At 39.4% G+C, this 20,073-nt stretch overlaps 1 protein-coding gene across 1 annotated transcript in view; it reads left to right on the top strand.

Annotated features, from left to right (window-relative positions):
* Positions 1–18,086, top strand: part of LPL (lipoprotein lipase) — a 163,027-nt gene extending 144,941 nt beyond the window's left edge. The window contains exons 9-10 of the mRNA XM_044090718.1: positions 9,772–9,876; positions 16,368–18,086. Of these exons, the coding sequence (XP_043946653.1) occupies positions 9,772–9,876; positions 16,368–16,380 (118 nt within the window). The 3' untranslated portion in view covers positions 16,381–18,086. The remainder of the gene's footprint in view (positions 1–9,771; positions 9,877–16,367) is intronic.
* The last annotated feature ends 1,987 nt before the right edge of the window (positions 18,087–20,073 follow it).

The raw sequence follows: 20,073 nt of genomic DNA, 5'->3' as shown, positions 1-20,073 counted from the left end.
TGTTGCAGCTTTGAGTTTCAAAGCAGAACCTTTAAGAATTTATGTAAAGAGACTTGTGTTTGCTAAAGATTTATTTATTGAACACTGCTATCATTTTCTTGATAGGTTCTAAAAAACTGGAGAATTATTTTTTGACAATAGTGGACATTCGATCTTTATATACATGTATTCCCCAAGACATAGGGCTTGATATATGAGAGACTATTTGTCACTTTTACATCCTTTAGTAATTCTGAGATTGAGTTTTTATGAACTTTAACAGAGTGCTCTTAAGAATAACGTTTCATTTTTAATAAGATGCACTATCATCAATATTCTGGGGTTTCAATGGGTGTGCTACTTGCAAACATTGTTTTAGGGCGCTGGAAAGCACTTTTTGTATAAGTTAGATTCTTTTCAGAATTGTTTTATTTTAAATGGTCAGAATGTAACTGCCATGGTCACAGTTGAATCTAAATATAAAGGCAGCAAGGCTTGTATTCAGATTAACTTGCATCAGGATATAGCATCATCATCAACCTCCTTATCATGGGATCATAGGCGGTTACTAGGCTATCACCCTGGAGGTCATTTCAAGCCTAGCCATTTCATACCAGTGTAATACCAATGCTACCCTAGTCAACACCCAGGATTGTATTTAGTAATGACTGCCCATGTCCAGGAGGGTTGAAGGCACTACTCATTCATCCAGGTTCCTTTTGAACACTGTCATAGAGGTGCTGTGCTTCACATGAATCGGCAGTCTACTCCAAAGATGCAGCAGTCACTGGGAGACAAATCTGTCCCTACAGCATATCCTATTCCAAGTCGCAGGCTATATTTAGGTCCCTGGAATTGGTGGCTCTAGTCCTGTTGATTACGGATGTGCAGCAAATTCATTAGGTTTGGGTCGGAGATTGCCCTGTAAGCCAGGCAGAAGTCCCCCCTAAAAAAGGCTATGATACTAAGTATAGTGACAGGGACTTTCATTGGTCTGTGTAAGGCACGTGCTGGAGTCCCTTGATCTTCTTGGTTAGAAACCTCTGAGGTCTCTCCAATTGCTGCAGGTTCTTTGTATGGTACATGCCAAAAGGGGTGTTATACTCAGTTATGGGCCTGATTAGTGACAAGTATAGAGGGCTTATAACTTCCTTTGCTCTAGAGGCAATGTCTTTGCTAATCAAGTGTGCTATGTAGAAAGCCTTCCTTACTACAGTAGACACATGGTGGTCAAAGTTAAGGTTGCAGTCTACTTGTGATCCCAGATCCCTTACCACTTTGTAGGTACATAGGGTATTGTTGTTAATTTGATAGTATGAAGGGACATTGTTTTTACCGAGGGGAATGATGATGCATTTCTTTGCATTTAGTTTGAGAACGTGATTAAGGCACCAGTTGTTGGTCTGTGTAAGACCCTCCTGAAGTATACTGATGTCATTTGGGGATTTGATAATTGCACCTAGTTTGCAGTTGTCTGCAGACTTGGTCAGCCAAAGCCCCTTAGTTTTGGCCTGAACTTGTAAGATGTATATACCAAACAGAAGGGGGCCCAGCACTGGTTGATGTGGAGTCACCCACTTTGATAGTTTGTGACTGGTTTGTGAGCCAGTTGGCAGCTCATCTTACAACATAGGTTCATGGGTAGGTACTAGGCTATCTGCCTGAGGGCATTTATAAGCCTAGCTAGAGTGTGTCGGCTTTCACTGCCCCATTGATTAATTAACTGATCCTCTGTCAAGCAGAGCCAATGAAGTGATCCCAGGGGTGTATTTTCTGTTACCCATCCACTTGTCAAGGTTTCTCTTGAAGAGTGTTAGTGAGGGGCTCTGCCTGATGTAATTTGGAATCTTGTTCCAAAGCATGGGGAGTCTCTGTGACAGGAATATATCCCTCCAGCATGTTTTATTTATTGTTGTGGCGAGGTTTAGCTCACTAGAGCGTGTGGCTCACACTGACTTGGATTTCTTTAGGTGGAGCATGTCCATCAATTCTGAGTTGGACATGGCTTTGTAAGTCAGGCAGAGATCACCTCTGAGTAAGCGATATGCCACTGAGTACAGCCGGAGTTTTTTCAGTCGGGCTGCATAGGACATATGTTTGAGGCCAATAATCCTCTTGGTGAGGTACTTTTGTGGTCTTTCCAGCTGTTGGAAGTGTCTTGTGAGGTACAGCCCAAATGGGGCATTGTACTCTATGATGGGTCTTAATGAGTGACGAGTAGAGGGGCACTATAACCTCTTTATTTCTAGATGCGAACCCTTTAGTAATTAGATGGGCCACATAGAAGGATTTCCTAACTACTTTGGCAATATGATTGTCAAAGGAGAGATTACTATCTACCTGGGTCCCCAGATCTTTTATTACCTCTTCTGTATTAAGGGGGCTGCCACCTATGTGGTAATTCATGGGTGTTTTGTTTTTCTCAAATGGGATGACTATACATTTTTTGGCATTTAGCTTGTGGCCATGACTTTGACACCAGGTGTCCGTCTCAGTAAGGCCCTTTTGGAGGATCTCCATGTTAGCCGGAAAGTCAATTATGGCTCCCAGTTTGCAGTCATTGGTGAACTTAGTTAGCCATAGTCCTCCTGTGTTTGTCTGCACTTCCGAGAAGTATATGCAGAACAGTAGGGGTCCCAGGACTGAGCCTTGCGGGACACCACTTGTGACTGGTTTAGAGTCGGACCGGGAGCCCGCTATTCTTACCGCGTGAGTTCTGTCTGCAAGCCAGTTGGCAACCCATCTCGTGATGTACGGGTTTATGTTTAGGCTGGTGTTTTTCTGTAATACTCAAGTGGGGAATGGTGTTGAAAGCCTTTGTGAGGTCAAGGTAGGTTGTGTGAACCACCTTTCCCTCATCTACTTGGCGACTGTCTCGAAGAAGTCAGCCAGGTTTAGTAGGCATGATCTGCCCTTAACAAAACCGAACTGGGTCGGGTCAAGTGTTTGGAGGTTCCCAATGTCTTTGTTAATAAGTTCCATGATGATGCGCTCCATAGCCTTGCAGACCAGACTAGTCAGGCTTATGGGGCGATAGTTACCAGGGTCAGTTGTGGCTCCTCCTTTGTGGAGAGGATTAACCATTGCTGTGCGCCATTCTATGGGCACGTAGTCTGTGGAGAGGCTGAGGTTGAACAGCGTGTTTAGGTGGGGGGTTAGTTTGTTCTGTAGTTCATGCAAGACGCAACCTGGGACACCATCTGGTCCCATTGATGCTGTGTTTTTGGCTTTTGAAAGGGCTGTTTTCACCTGTGCATCTGTGATTTTTGGGACACTACACTTTTCTGGTATTGTTGTGGGCCCTTTTGGAGGTGAGAGGGGGTGAAGTTTGCACTGAATCTATCTGCCAGGATGTTGGCAATATCAGTAGGTTCAGTATATTTTGTGCTATTTTGCACTAGTTCAGTGCATATCTGCGAGTTGCCACTTAGATTCTTAACATAGCTAAAGAAGGCTTTGTGGTTATCTTTTGAATCCTTGGCTATTTTTCTTTCGAAATTAGCCTTGGATGATTTCATGAGGGACCTTAGTTTCTTACGGATACTGATCAGGGATGTCTTTCCTTCTTGGGGTTTGCTTTTTTTCTGAACTAGTTTCCTCCTTCTATTGTATAGCCTGTTTATTGCAGGGGTCCGCCAAACTGGTTTCCTTCTCTTAGAGGAGTGAGTCTTGGTTTTGCTAGGGATGGCATGATCCATGCATCCTTGTAGGTGCTCATAGAGTGCATTTGTAAAGGTTTCTGCATCTTGGGCAGCATTATCCTTTAGTGTGGGGGCTGTGAAACTTACCACCTCTGTCTTAAGTAAGGTGAAGTTTGCTTTAGAAAATTTTTTTACTGTGGTTTCCTTAGTTGGGGTTGGTGGTGAGGTGTGGACATCCAGAGTGATTAGTTTATGGTCTGATCTAACCAGTGACAGGTTGACCTCCTGTGTGGAACACCTGTCACCCATGTTGGTGATGACCAGGTCCAATATGTTTTCACCTGTGGTAGGGGAGTTTACCAGCTGATCCAGGGTATTTGAGTTGATAAATTCCAGGAAGCGCTGGGCCTGGGAATTTGTACTTTAGTAGTTTTCCCAGTGAATGGCAGGGTAATTGAAATTGCCCAATATCAGGGCGTTTGGTAGGACCTTCATGTTTTCCACTGTCTCCAGAAAGGTGGAGTGGTGGTCCTGGGTCATGGAGGGTGATCTGTAGCAGGCCACAATTTGCATTGCAGATTTGCCTGGTGTTAGTTGCACATGGATGATCTCAGAGATATCATGCTGCACCACTAACCTGGAGGTGTAGGTATCCTTGATGAATATGGACACACCCTCTCCTTTTGTGTTTTGGTTCGTGTTCTGTGGCCGAAACGTGTGGTATGAATTGTAGCCTGGTAGTGCTGGGGTACTCTCTGGAGCCTTGAACTAAGTTTCAGTTACTGCACAGATGTCGACGTTCTCCATACTGAGGAGTGCTTCGAGCGCGTGCATTTTGAGATTTAAACTTCTGGCGTTGAGTAGCTTAACCCTCAGTTTTTTGTTAATTGTGCTGTTTACGGAGGTCGGTTTGACTTTTGAGCCTTGCCTAAAAAAGGCACTATGGGGGCAGCAAGAGCCTTGGCCAGTAATCAAAAGCCTAGGGGTGACAGGTGCAAGCCGTCTCTTGCGAAGCAACGCAACTTGTTGAGCATGTCGTCCCAGGCTGACAGACACTGGATCCCCTTTGAATGACACCAGAAGCTTAGCCAATTGTTGAAATTGACCCTGAGTAGCATCCTGCCCTCACCAAGAAGGATACCTCAGTATAAAGAAAAAATGATCAGAGTCATACCAGCTTGGACTGCATGATCAGAGAGCTCTTCCATGTCTCTTTTCATGTAGTCCAGGGAGGTACGTCTCAGGTCATTCACACCAACATGAACAATGACAGAGTCATATTTGTACTTGTTCTGGAGTGACCTGAGTGCTTGTGTTATGTGGCGGATTCTGGCTCCCGACAGGCAGCTAGCAGTAACCTTCTGCTTGTCCAGCCTAGTGAGTGGGACGTCAGTGTGCCTGACTATAGAGTCACCTATTATTAGTGTTAGGTATGTTATTTCACGTTAAGGGCTGTGATTGTGCGGCACACTGATTTTGTGTTTTATGTGTTGTCTGGTTTGTGACGGGAAGTGCAGGTTGTTTGGGTGTGTACTTTGGAGGTCTCTGATGCTTTTGCAGGTTTTTATTTAGAGCCTCCGAGTATGATTTTGTGTATTTATGTGTATATTTTGCCAGTGCTGTTTTAGTAGGTCTATGTGCGGCTGGAGGTGTGGTGTAAGTGTTAACATTCTCCTCTTGACTGTCTGTTCCAGTCCTGGGTGGAGAGAGCTTAGCTTCCGGTTTGGCTGTATAATTGCATTTCTTGCATATGTTAGTGTTTTGTGGTAGGAGGAGAGGGTTGTCTGTGTACATGAGGCAGTTGTAACATTGCCTCAGGATACCTAGGTTCACCAGCTGGACTGGAGAGTGCACCTGAAGTTGCCCTTTGGTCATGCCTGAATAGTAGGGTGAGCTGCTTAGTCACTTGGTTGGTGAGGGGTGAATAAAGAACCTTGCCCTGCTGGGCAATCAGTGTCAGGGTATATTAGTGCTTGCTATTAGGTTTGAGCAAGTGCTGGGCTGTAAGATGCTTTTTGAGTGCTTAGGTTGAGAGTTACACTAGTTTCAAGGGAAAAACTGAAGAGGAGACTTAGTGGAGCTGGGAATAATTTAACCGTAGCTAACCGGCACTGCAAAACTGTGCAAACACAGTTTTTATAGTAGGGAAATGAAAGAGATAGAAATTATCCCAAAATGGCCAATAAATTACTAACTTCTGGGCTGGAGCCACACCTCCAGGGACAGATAGGTTGCTCAAAGCTCCCCTCTCTCACAGGTAAACAGAGAAACTTCCTTGTTTCCAAATAAGGTATGGGCAACTCAGAAACTAGTATCACAGCCCTGAATTCAGCACTAGCCTGAAAAACTGGACTATACTAGCTTAGAAAGGCTGGAAACAAGGATTTTTTTTTTTTAAAGATAAGGCAAAACCAGTAAAAAATATATTTAAAACCGCTTTAAACGACTACAAACGATCAGAAAAGGCTATCACACTTTAGTGTGTAGCCTACAACATTTAAACAAATTATTTAAACAGAAAACAACTTTTTAAAAGTGCAGGCAGTCAAGTAAGTGCAATATGTGAAAAAAACAAGCTTTTAAATCACAATAAACACTGGAAAATTTGCGTTTAGGTGGAAAACTGTTAAGTACAGCAAGAAAGTAAAGAAAACTGATACTTAATCACTCCAAAGTCTCTCTTCTAAGCTAGAAGGCTTGTATCAGTTTAAGGCTTTCTAGTGCTACCCAGTAGGTTAGTTACAGGAAAGATGGGAAACAAGCGCAGATGTGGCCTTTTAAACCAGAAAGTTGAAAGAGAAGGACAAACTGTCCAAATGGTCAATAAACTATAATTTCTGGGCCAAAAACCTCTCTCTTGGTAGACAGGCTACCTAGTGCTTACCACTCCCACTGATAAGCTAGAAGGATTTCTTCCAACACAGAAAGGCTTGCGGGGCTCAGAAGCTTACCAACCGTCCTGGATACAGCAACTCTATATCTGGACTAGGCTAGTTACAGGAAAGGAGGGAAACAAGCGCAAGTGCGGCTTTTAAACCAGAAGGTTGAAAGAGATGGAAAAAAACTGCCCAAATGGCCAATAGCTACAATTTCTGGGCCAGGGACCACTCCTCTTGTGGTAGATAGGCTACCTAATGCTTACCACTCCCACTGATAAGCTAGAAGGCTTCTCTCAAACACAGAAAGGCTTGGGGGGCTCAGAAGCTTACAAAGAGTCCTGGATACAGCAAATCTGTACCTGGACTAGACTAGTTACAGGAAAGGTGGGGAACAAGTAAAAATGTAGGCTTTTAAGCCAGCAAGTTGAAAGAGATGGAAAACTGCCCAAATGGACAAATAAACTACAATTTCTGGGCCAAAAACTCACTCTTCCCGTGGAGGATAGGCTACCTAGTGCTTAACACTTCCACTGATAAGCTAGAAGGCTTCCCTCCAACACAGAAAGTCTTGGGAGGCTCAGAAGCTTACTAACAATCCTGGATACAGCAACTCTGTAACCGGACTAGGCTAGTTATAGGAAAGGCGGGAAGCAGGCACAAGTGCGGCTTTCAAACCAGAAATTTGAAAGAGATAGAAAAAAACTGCTTAAACAGCCAATAGCTACAATTTCTGGGCCAGGGACCACTCCTCTTGTGGTAGATAGGCTACCTGATGTTTACCACTCCCACTGATAAGCTAGAAGGGTTCCCTCCAACACAGAAAGGCTTGGGGGGCTCAGAGGCTTACAAAGAGTCCTGATACAGCAAATCTGTACCTGGACTAGACTAGTTACAGGAAAGGCGGGGAACAAGCGCAAACACAGGCTTTTAAATCAGAAGGTTGAAAGAGATGGAAAAGCTTCCCAAACGGCCAATAAACTATAATTTCTGGGCTAGAAACCACTCCTCCTGTGGTAGAAATAGGTTACCTAGTGCTTACCACTCCCACTGATAAGCTAGAAGGCTTCTCTCCTACACAGAAGGGCTTGGGGGGGGGGGGGCTCAGAAGCTTACCAACAGTCCTGGATACAGGAAATCTGTACCTGGACTACACTAGTTAAAGGAAAGGCAGGGACCAAAAGCAAAATGGGCTTTTAAACCAGAAAGTAGAAGGAGATAGAAAAACTGCCCAAACCGCCAATGAAGTACAATTTCAGGGCCAAAACCCACTCTTCCCATGGTAGATAGGCTACCTAGTGCTTACCCCTTCCACTGATAAGCTAGAAGGCTTCCCTCCAACACAGAAAGGCTTGGGGGGCTCAGAAGCTTACCAACAGTCCTGGATACAGCAAGTCTGTATCTGGACTTGACTAGTTACAGGAAAGGCAGGAAACAAGCTTAGAATTTTTTTTTTGTTACAGAAAAGCAGCTAAAACAGCAGTAAATACAATTCAAATTATAGTGCAGGCCAGCACACCAGAGTGTGTAGCAACACTACGGCAAATACAGTTCAAATAAATGCAATTAAATTAACAAATGACTAAAAAACAAATGCAGAAGGCAGTAAATTAGAAGGCTACTAACAAGCAGTAATAAGTGCAGAGTAAGAGCGACTGAACAGGTAACAGCACGCAGATGACCAACTAAGACAGTTACAGTAAGAGCAGCTGAATAAAATATATATATATATATATATATATATATATATATATTTTTTTTATTTAGTTTGCTAAGTTTATCGGTAATGTCTGAGTGTGGGATTTTGTCAAAGGCTTTAACCAAGTTGAGGTATGCTCTATGCATAGATTTGCCCTCGTCAATAGCCCGTCACATTTTCGAAGAAATCCACCGGGTTTAACAGGCGAGATCTGCCCTTGACGAAAACCAAATTGAGTCAGATCCAGGATTTGGAAGTCTCCTTTCAATTTTCTACATGGGGTCGTGGTATTGTGTCAGCTGTTACCATCTCTCTATATTCAATGCTACTGTCCTACCTTCATTATCAAAGGTGAATAAAACTATGATGCAACCTTGATGCTGAATGAAAATATGGAGTTTTCATTGAAATGTAGCATGATGCGAGACCTGTGCTGAAGAAGCCATGTTTTGAGTCACAGTATGCTGAAAATGTTGTTTTTGTATGGTGTATTTCCCAAACACTGCATGTATTATCAACAATAGTTTGTGCAGGTGAGCCTGCTGTTTTGTAGCCCTTAGTATTATGCTTCAGCCCATGTCTCCTGACGGCATCTATGTTTTATAAACTTTAAGGAAGGGAAATGTCATGGTTTAAATATTTCCCGTCCTTGAGACTGACTTTGGGAAAAGCACAGCTCAACTCCATCAAAATATTTGCATTACTAGTGGGGTGGGAGAACGCAAGTCCGAATTCCACTATATAGTAATTAACCTCTTCCCCTTCTAAGCAAATTTGTCGTGTTGTACCATTTCTTTTCAGTTTAAAATAAATTGGGTAAAATTGTCAAACTGGCAAGAGTATGGTGGGTAATAATTCTCCAGACATGTGTCACACCAGACATGACAACTTTGACACATACTTTCATGAGATAATCTCATGTCAGCAACGGAAAAGTAATGGACATTGGTCTTTGTAAAATGTCAACGGTTTTATTATCCCATGCTTTTTATTTTTCAGATATCCAAGAAGAACCCCTTTGTCTCACTGTGTTTAGCTTGCCCAATCCAGCTGTAATTAATACCTTCTCAGCCTTTCCCTTATCTGTTGCCTTAAGTCTGTCACACTTGCATTTTAAGACTGCTGGTGATTAAATGTTTTTTCCATATAGGTTAACAAAAATCTGCTTTTTGATTAATTGCTTTTTGTTAGTTGCATATTTTTGACTTTATCCATCCAATTACTGCCAAATTTGGCATGCTTCTTTTTCAAGCAAACATTGTACAATACAATTGTTTATTATTTAAAAAAAAATGGGATGACAACAAACCCTGATATTGCTATATAGCTTGATGTGTAGGAGCTTTATATATAACATGATAATTAATATAAAAAACGGTGTTACCTAAATGAAATATAATATCCTTCTGATGTTTTGCTGTCAGATGCTGGCTATTTACTTCATATGCAAATTGTGTAAGCACTTTCATTTATACATTAGGTGACTTGTTAAACTGATTTAAAATGCCTTTGTAAACAGTCTGAGCAAAGTTTTGGGACAGTGCTTCAAGTTTAATAAATTTGTTTTCTGTTGCAGTTTGCTTTTCTGTGCCAAAGACTCCGGTGCACAATTAACGAAAGGAAAGGATCCAGTGGTTTTTGTAAAGTGTCATGCTGAACATCATGGCAAAAGAAAACACAGGTGAGATCCCCACTATATTATTTGCAACATAATACAAAACAATGATAATTTATAATGGAGTTCTGTTTACAGAGCACAGAAGATGCCTGCTTACCAGTTTTAATGTTTAGTTCGTTTCTGATGTGCTGTTTGCCGTAGTTGAAAATTACAGCATAGGATCATAGGAGGTTACTAAGCTAATGGCTGTAGAGCCCTGACAAGCCTAGCCAAATTCAACCTGTGTTCCCAAGGGTGTCTGGTTCAAGCAGGCACTAAAATCAGCATGTTTTATGTGGGTGGTCTGATATGGGCATATGACAAATCAAGTTTGTGAACACACATCCTTGAAAACTGTTGACAAAAACAGCAGTTCTCTAGAAGAAATTGCATCCTCAGTCAAAAAGCAATGTGTACAGTTTTCTGCAGGTGACAAAAATCTCTGTGCTGCGAAGATGGGGCTATAACCTACACTTCCACTTACTAGAACTATCTGTGAGGCCATCACATCTCAGCAATAAATAAATAATTTGCATTTCAGTGGTCTGAGAATTTTCCTTCAGCATCTGTTTCTGAAATTGCCATTTTCACTAATTTGATTATATTTTAGTGGGCAGCTTTGCTAAATTGTCATGCACCTGGTGTGACATACTCTACAGGTGTATTGTCTTGGATCATTTTTCATATAGCCGTATATTTTCATAAATCTGTACAATCACATATATGTGTATCTTGAAATCTTAAGTCTTAAAAACTGAGTCTTTTCCTGCTTTGTTTGTACCTGAGCTGCATGGAACAATAATAAGTAAAATAACATAGTGCGAAGTGAGAGGGGCAACTGCCCCAGGCGCAAAGTGTTGGGGAGGCCCGATAAGCTGATCCTAATCTTTCTTTAATGCAATACCACCTTTTAAAAGCCAATATTGCATTTGTGGTCAAACCTGAGTGCTGTATCACTCCATGTGTGGTCTAAACTGTAACAACAGCTTGCTAAATTGTAGCAAGCAGTTTGCTACAGTTTAAAGTAAAAAAAAAAAAATAAATAAAAAATCAAGTGAGTCCTGACAGCTGTAGCACTGTATGCAGGCAAGGTATAAACTATAGCAACTGTTATTTGCAACAAGCAGATTGCAACAGTTCAAAAAGGAAAAAATGTTTTGCAGGCAGAGTATAAAGTGTAGCAACCATTTGCTACATTTGTAGCAGACAGTTGGCTATCGTTTAAAAGATGCAATTATGGTGACGGAGGGTCGAGGCAGAGCACAGAAATGGATCCTGATTGGGTGAGGGATGGGGAGTGCATATTGTGCATCTGGCCACCTGGATGGTGTGCCTGTAGAAGGAACTTCATTTTGTTGGGGAGGTTGTTGATCTAACTGTAATAAGCCATTTGATTGCAATGTATTGACTGATTTATTACAGTGAAGTGTGTTTTATTTTACTTTTTTTGCTCTTAAAGCACTTGAAGAGCTGAGGGGTGGGGCATTGATTGAACCTATGCTTCTGTGAGTAATTAAAAATTACTGGGAACATTATTTAAATACATGTTGTGTGTGCATGTGTCTGTGGTGTATGCATATAAATATATACGTACGTATGCATGTATGTGCACGTGTGTTAGTAGATTACTACACACTTGGTCTGTGCCGCATGCTCTAAAAGGGAAGTGCCCTAATTCCGACTAGCCTGACCTTACTTAATTACTTAGCTTTCCCAACACCCTATCCTATTAAACTATATAGCCCTATCAGAGTCCTAATTCTAATCTTAAAACTTCCACCTGGATTCTAACCAAAGTTCTCACTCCCAAACCGTAAAACTTCACTTCCCATTCCAATACCTAAAATCCCAATCGCACCCTAAACATAAGACACCACTCTCCCATTTCTTACCCGAAATTCCCTGAATGCTCCATAAACCCACCCTTGTCTAACCCTAAAATCTCCAATTGCACCGTAAATTTAAAACTCCAAGCTACATTCCACCACCTCCCCCGCTCAATTCCACTACTTCCTCCCAGTTGCCACACTTACCTTTTTTGAACTCAACCACTTTCCTTGCTCACTTCCACTCCCCCGCCAGCTGCCACACTTACCTTTTTTGAACTTAAACAATGTTTTCTGGTAAAGGGCTGCAGCTCAACTATCTTTCTAAACAGCTGACCAAACTCGTATTTGAGTTTCACCACGAGAGGCAGCTCATATGAGCTGCAAGATGCTTAAATCCCTGGCTTCAAGAACGAACTCTTCAAGTGTCTGGGACATGCTTGTAGTAGACCTTGTATATATATACACACACACACACACACACACACACACACACACACACACACACACACACACACACACACACACAGACACGCACACACGTCACACACACACGCACACACACAGCCACTCTCTCTCTCTTTATAAAATATATATATATATATATATATATATATATATATATAAGAATGTGTACATATATGTCTGTATATGTATGAGTCTGTGTGTGTATATGGAGTGCATGTGTGTGAGTGTGCATGTGTGTGCGCGTGTCTGTGTATATAGTGTGTATGTGTGTGTATATGTGTATGTGTGTGTATATGTGTGTGTGTGTGTGTGCATATATATATATATATATATATATATATATATATATATATATATGTGTGTGTGTGTGTGTGTGTGTGTGTGTGTGTGTGTGTGTGTATATATATTATAGTGTGTGTGTGTAGTATACTGATAACGTTGAACAAGCCTGATAAAAAATTAGACTTCTTTCATCTTGTAAAAAAGGTTTCTTCAGACTTATTAAAACATTTACAAATTTTAGACCATACACTGGTTAAAAAAAAAATATATATATATATATATATATATATATATATATATATATATATATATATATATATATATATATATATATATAGAGAGAGAGAGAGAGAGAGATCTACTTTGGAAGCTCGAACCTGAAAGTTCAAAACATAAATATAAAAAAAAAAAAAAACATTTTTTTTTTAGGTTTATGCAGGGAGGTAAGCCCCCCTGCACCCACCACACCGTCTGCTAATTAAATACACCAAACTGGTAAATTTCCCATTCTGTGCTGTACAGCAATCTCCATTTAAACTGTTCAAAGTTTCAAAACTTCGATCTCATGGTCTCGACCATACGAAGTTCAAAGTTTTGAAAGTCTGAGCTTCCAAAGTAGACCCATATATATATATATATATATATATATATATATATATATATATATATATATATATATATATATATATGGGTCTACCTCGAGCCATCGAAATTATATTTCTTCAAAATATAATTTGGTGACCCCTTATTCCCGAAAGTGCATTTATTCGAGAATGCACTTTCGCGAATAACCATGTAACTGAAAAGCAATGGAGGTGGTTGTTCAGATCACAGCACAATGGGGATAACAGAATATTCCCTTTTCCCCACTGTACTGCAATCTCGGAGTGAGAATATTTAAGTAGCGGGGGTGTGGGAGTGCAGGGGGGGCTTGCCCCCCCTGCATACTTGTGGTTAGTGTTGCCATGTATTTTATTCTTTTTGTGTTTTTGCTTTTCGGTTATGTGGTTATTTGCAAAAGTGCATTTTCGAATAAATGCACTTTCAGAAATAAGGGGTCGCAAAATTATGGTTCATTGAAACGTAATTTCATTCAATGAAATGAGACATATATATATATATATATATTTATATAGAGAGAAAATGATAAAAACAGGATAATTTACATAATAATGGCAATTGTTTATGAATGAAATCAGAGTCTGTGTGTAATCAGAGTGGATGGTGTTGAGTCTGTATATAAAGGAGGGGGTTGTTAAGAGGAGGTAAAAAAATCAAGTAATTTCTTTTGGTGCCTATGAGTCTGCAGCAGAGGCAGAGCTCAAAGCTTAAAAATGACTGTTGGTAGATAATGGTTTGTGGAAATGTGATAGTATGTCATGTAACAGCCTAATGGTATTGTCAAGTTCTGTAGTTCGAAATGTGAAAGTCAGAAGCTTTTTGAAAGGTTTGCAGGTGTCTGTGGAGGAATGAATGGCTGTTTGTATAAGGTGAAATTGTAGTACCTTTTTAGGAGACGGGCTGTGTACCTATTTAGGGTGCATTATGTGTTAAGAGAGAGAGAGTTGGTCATTAGGGATTTGTGTAACCTACCTAGAAAGGGCTCTGAGGTTTTGAATCTTCGAAGGTAGACGTGAAAGCTTAGGAAGAGTTGGGTGTAGAAACTTCAGAAAGAGACCTGGAGCCAATCAGAAGGCGCACCAGCCATCTATTAGAGAGCCGAATAGTAGCGATTCCTAGTAAAGGAGTAGAAGCACGGGATGGTACTGCAGAGATGGTACCTGCTGGTACTGGTACCAGTATATCTGCAACAGCAAAGAAGGAAATTTTTGAACTATTTTATAATTAGTATTTGGCTTCCTAATTTCAGCATATTATTATGTGTTTTACCTTCCCTCTTGGTTTAGTTACCATTTTCCAGACAATTCCAGATTTAAACATCCCTTGTACTGGCACATGGCACCTCTTTTTAAAATACACTTACAGGTATAAATGCAGACATTGGAGTGGCCAATATTTACTGAAAATGAAAACAGCACTGGACTGCTTCTCTCTGGTAGTGTGTCACCCATCTTCTCCAGCTAATAGCTTTCTCCATTTGTGATTGACATTTTATTGTTTTATTTGTCAATAGTACTAAATAGAATTCTGTTTTTTTTAAGTAACTTTGCCTGAAGAAGCCCCTTTGTTTAGGATGCAAGTGTTCACAGTTTTGGAAGTTTAAAGAAGCTTGGCTTTCTTAAATAGGCTGATGTGTTTTGTTAATTTTTTATTTGTTTCACACATACACACACACACACACACACACACACACACACACACACACATATATATATATATATATATATATATATATATAATATGTATGTATATGTGTGTGTATATATAGTATACACACACACACACACACACACACACACACACACACACACACACACACACACACACATACACATACACACACACACAGTCTTGTTTATGCTGCTTTAACAAGAGTTTTGAAGGCATTTTCTGCAAGGCATATGTATGCTTATCACATTCCTTAATCCTTATTGTTAATAAGTGTCACATGGTTGCCAGTATTACTAAGGTAAATATTTTAAATAATCCAGTGAAGTACACCTTCCTTAAGTATGCCTGCAAGAAGAAGAGGAAGACTTTTATATTTCTTAACCTATGTTTTCTCAAGTTCTTCTAAATCAGGGTTCAACAAGACAAGAAAAAAGCAAAAAAACAGCAAAACTTGAACAAGGCAGGCAAAACATTTGTAAAAAGTATATATTTTTTTGCAGACAGTAAGTTCCTCATGTATCCCATCATGTGGTGATGGAGGTTTTGTTCCGTACATTCTCCTATATGTGTATGTATATCTATATATGTACATTCTGATTCATTGTGAATAGCCATAGAAAAAAAGACCACACTTGTACCACTGTTAACACCTACACAGAAATCATACTGGGAGTAACTTTCTATGGAATACTGTGATAAGTTCAGCTTGGGCCAATTTATATCACCAGGTTGAAGGCTTATCCATTTGACTCTTGTTGAAGAGTTGGGTAACATGTTTTGCATCTGTCACTTGCCTGGTCATTGAAACCTTTCATGCAGGCTTCCATATATAACATAAACCATGAAACAACATAATCATGTCCTACCTGGCCTTTACTTAGAGACTAACTGACCTGAACAGTGGTGTCAACTCATTATTCATTAATGAGGAAATATGTTCAAAAGCAAAATCATTCATCTTTGCATTTTGCTTTTTCCTTTTGTTAAACCCTAAAACAGTGTCTGTCAGACTACAGTTAGTCTATTAAGAACAATCTAATATGTCACATTACAAATGATAACTTCTGGTAAAGACTAAGCTACTAAAGTGGGTTAAATCAAATTAAACCATACAGAAAACACGTCAGTATTTCTGTAAGGGGCAAAGGTACTGATGCTGGGCTTGTATGTGGCATATGGACTGAAATATATCTTATGAGTTTGATTTTTAAGAGATTATTGAAATGTCAGTAGTTCTTCAGTCTTCCATTGAGGAGTATATTTGTACATTTGTGCTTCTATGGTGAATGGGAAGGCTTTCAGAATGTGTTTCTAGAAATGTCAGCTCTTACATGACTCTGCAAACATATTCAGTCTATGGCTGGCCTTACAGATAAAGAAACTTCAGATTAAGCTTGCTAAAGGCAGCTAAACATTTATAACTGCCCATTTTTATTATAGCCTAACAGGTTCGATAACTGATATGTGACAATTAAAATTACAACTTGTATATCATGTCATACCCTGTGTAAAGCCTGAAGTGATTAAAATAACTGTTCTTTATCAATTAAAAAAATAACATTCCATGATTTCTGAATTCAGTCTTGGAATACTGGCCATTTCAGATGTTCAGATATTAACTTTTTGATCTTTTTTTTTATTTTTTAGTCATAATGATTAAATCTACAGAAAACAAAAACAGTGAATAAGCTTTCAGCCAGTGAAGAATTTGTTTTTAAGTGGCAGGAGCACCAGGATGGTTACAGCCTCAGGAATGGCCGAGCTGCACTGAATAAAATAAATCTTCATTTGATGGACTGTGTTGACTGCTGAAAGAAAAAAATGCATATTTTTTTTTCTAAATTTCCCAGAATACATAAACTGTTGAACCATTTTTTTGTAAATAGAAATGGTTATCAGCTTTTTATTCAAGTGACAATTCTTTCCAGTCTTTTTGTTTCTCGAGATAACGTAGCACTTAAAAGATGACTAAAACGTTAACTGTATCAGTCTGCACGTAGTCAGCAAACTGCATTCTGTAATGTTTTGTTGACCAAAATTAAACCACGAAAATAACTGCAGCAGGTTTCAGAGCCTCAGAAATGCTTTAGTTCACTATAGCTCAGTTGTATGATTCCGGTAAGCTGGTGTTTAGAAATGTAGCACTTTGTAGTGCATAAATGTAGTCTTATATGGGATTAATAAGGAGAGTATGTAGATTTTTTGGTGGGGTAGGTAGGGCGGATGTAACAATTTTAATTAAAATCTTGAAAAGCAAAGTGCATCATAAATTTATCTAGCTAATATGACATCAGTTTTGCAGATGCTGATTACAACCAGTTTTCATGAAGTTTAAACACACAGAAATGCTTAACTTTTTTTCTTTTGATGTTTTCAATCAAAGATGAATGAAAGTAATCTTTTGTATTGGCTTATATTCCTTATACTCTGTTAGAATAAGGAATTGTTTATAGCTGTTTAATTCCATTTCTATCCAGCTGTGACTTGCACGGGAACCTTAGTCATTACTGATAAATACATCTATAAATGCAGCATTTTTTTAATTTTTCTTGTACTTTGAATGACTTCCACGTAAAAGATTTGGCTTTAGTTGATTGGAGTGTTACATTTACTATATTTAAAAATAAAAAATAACTCAGATGTGTCACTAATCCCAAGTTGTTTTATAATTTAGTCACATGCAGTTTGGAGTCCTTTTATGCAGCATTTTTGTTTGGAATGGCTTTAATTCAGAACACTTGAATCTGAGTGTCATATGCCAGCATTATGTAAGCAGTAAAGCAATGTATGCATTGACTTTGAAATGACTACTGTAAAACTAGTGCTGGCTGAGATTGTTTGCCACCACTAGAGTGCTTTATGTTCTGAAAGGTGCATCACTGTCAGTATGCAGCCAACTGCAAAACATTTGATGGCTTTTCATATGAGTCTTTTGTGTTATGCAGTTATGCGTATGTTTTACAAGCTAAAACTGATCTTCAACAAAAAGGCTGTATTAAGAAATCTATTGAGAATATTCTGTTAGGATTTTAATGATTCATCAATTTGTGGTGCACTTTTATTATTGTTACTTTGGACTTTTTTTCACTTTTATATATTTTTTTACTTAGAAATTACAGAGCTACAATACAGCTCAGTACAAATTAAGCAGCTAAACAAAATGTAGCACTTAATTTTGAGAATATTGTGGGTAGAAGATTTGTATTTCTGTTTATATTAAGAATAATGCAAACAGTGGTTCACAATTATGGTATTTCCACACTGGTAAGTGTGATTTGTATTGTGCTGTTACTTAGTTATAACATTCAGTTTAAAAACTGATTAATGCTAGTTTGTGCTGTGTTACTAAACTGTTCTAAACTCCAACTTGTCTATGTGTTCATTGTTTATATTTTGTCACCTGGTTTCAAATGTATATTGATCTTTTGATCACTTGTTCTTAATTATGCAACTGTAAAATGCCATTTTATAATGCTTTGAAATGTTTCATACTATAAATGATGAACAAAATATAATATTCTGATCTGACTTCATAAACATCATGCAGTGGGCTATTTTTGGAGATTTTCTATTTTGATATCTGCATCTTGGCATGAATCAGAACATACCAGAACAGAAAGACATGTCGAGGACAGATGTCATAATACTGTGCACCAGATTAGAACGGCATATCTAAGACGGATGTCCAAATGTGCTCAAGTCTAGAAGGACATTTCCATGACACATATCACACTGTCATCCACTAGATTAGAAGGGTGTATCTAATCAATGTCATCTATCAAATTAGAAGGGTGTGTCCATGACACATATCACAATGTTATCCACTGGATTAGAAAGGCTTGTCTGTTAGATATCACAATGTCATGCAACAGACTATAAGGGTGTGTCCATCACAGATGCCACAATGTCTTGCACTAATCTAGAAGGGCGTGTCTAGTTCTTTTGTTACCCAGATTTTTTTTTATCCACTCACACTGTCTGGATCTTGATCCTAATAATACAAGAACCATCTCACAAAATCCAGTGCCTAAAATCTAAAAAAATAGTCCTGTCATCTTTACTGGCTGGGAGAGGAGCATGATGTGAAAAGCATTGTTAAATGTGCCAGCACTCAGCCAAGCCATCTGCAGAGAATAGCCAAGGTGGACATCACTGCAGAGAAAATTGCTACTGTGGGGGGTGCTCAGTTGTGTAGTCCCACTTACTACTGGGCTGGTATGAGAAGGTAAAATATTTGGATACCAAATATCATGCTATAATGCTTTCTTCTAAATACATTTAAGTGGCAGACTCACATCCCTTACAAGTTGGAGAGTCTGCCTTATCTGCCATGGAATTGACCTCTGACCTGTTACTGGTGAGCGATGAAAAGAAAATGTCAGATAGCTTCTTGCATTCTGTAGTGTCTCTGTCACCTCTCTTGTATGAGTATCTGGAACATGAGAAGACTTAGAAAATGTGTAGCAATCCTTCAACCCCCCCCCCCCCCACCCAGCAAAGGGTCAGTGGCCAATTTTAGAAATGGAGTGTCTACCCCTCTGGCCTCTACCAAACTGAATGAGGCTCATTGGCTATGGTTGAGAAGATTTCCATTTTTTTCAAATACCACTTGGCCCACAAGACTGATCCACATATTGCCCTACAGGATTGATCCACATATTGGATATCTACTTACTGCTTGATGTGTGTTGAAACTTGATGTCATGGACGTGGGAGCTTATGTTAGATCACATTTAGAGATCAGTCAGCTGCCTCCTAAAAGTGCTTTTCTGAGTAATAGGACTGTGACATGGTGACACTCAGTAATCGCTTGTCATTTGCTCATCACTTCCTGCACCTGGTGATCCTATGCAGCTCCTGTACAGTCTAGCTGTATGATAGAGTCTTTGTCAGTATGCTGGGAAGGGTTTTTTATGAAGTTTAGATTTCAGATACAGGTCTATGAATTTAGATTTCAGTGACAGTCAAGGAAAATGAGTCCAATTATCTTGGGAGACCCATCCTTTGGAGAAACTTTCAAGCTGATAAATCCACTGTTAACTAGACTGTTGCCTTTCCACCTTTCTCCCTAAATATCTGAATAGAAGATTAAGGAATTGTTGGGTTATTCCATTATGGAATATGTGCTGTTAAATAAAATTTTGTTTTCACTCTGAAAGTATCCAGATTGAATTTCTTTGCTCGCAGTAAGGCGTATGACCTTTATAAACCACTGCCTAGCTATGCATGCTAGGGCAAATTCCTTTGTGATCTCTGTATTGCAGCAGTCTTCTCAGAAACCATAACATCTGTCAGCTTTACTACTTGATAAAGAGACTAAGGCTGCCTCTTTGGGACTGAGGCACCTTAGGTA

The sequence above is a fragment of the Protopterus annectens genome, chromosome 13.part0 (genome assembly GCF_019279795.1).
Source record: "Protopterus annectens isolate FY-2018-M chromosome 13.part0, PAN1.0, whole genome shotgun sequence".
Classification (NCBI taxonomy): domain Eukaryota; kingdom Metazoa; phylum Chordata; order Ceratodontiformes; family Protopteridae; genus Protopterus; species Protopterus annectens.
The sequence above is the reverse complement of the archived record's forward strand: the minus strand, read 5'-3'. Positions and strand labels throughout refer to the sequence as shown.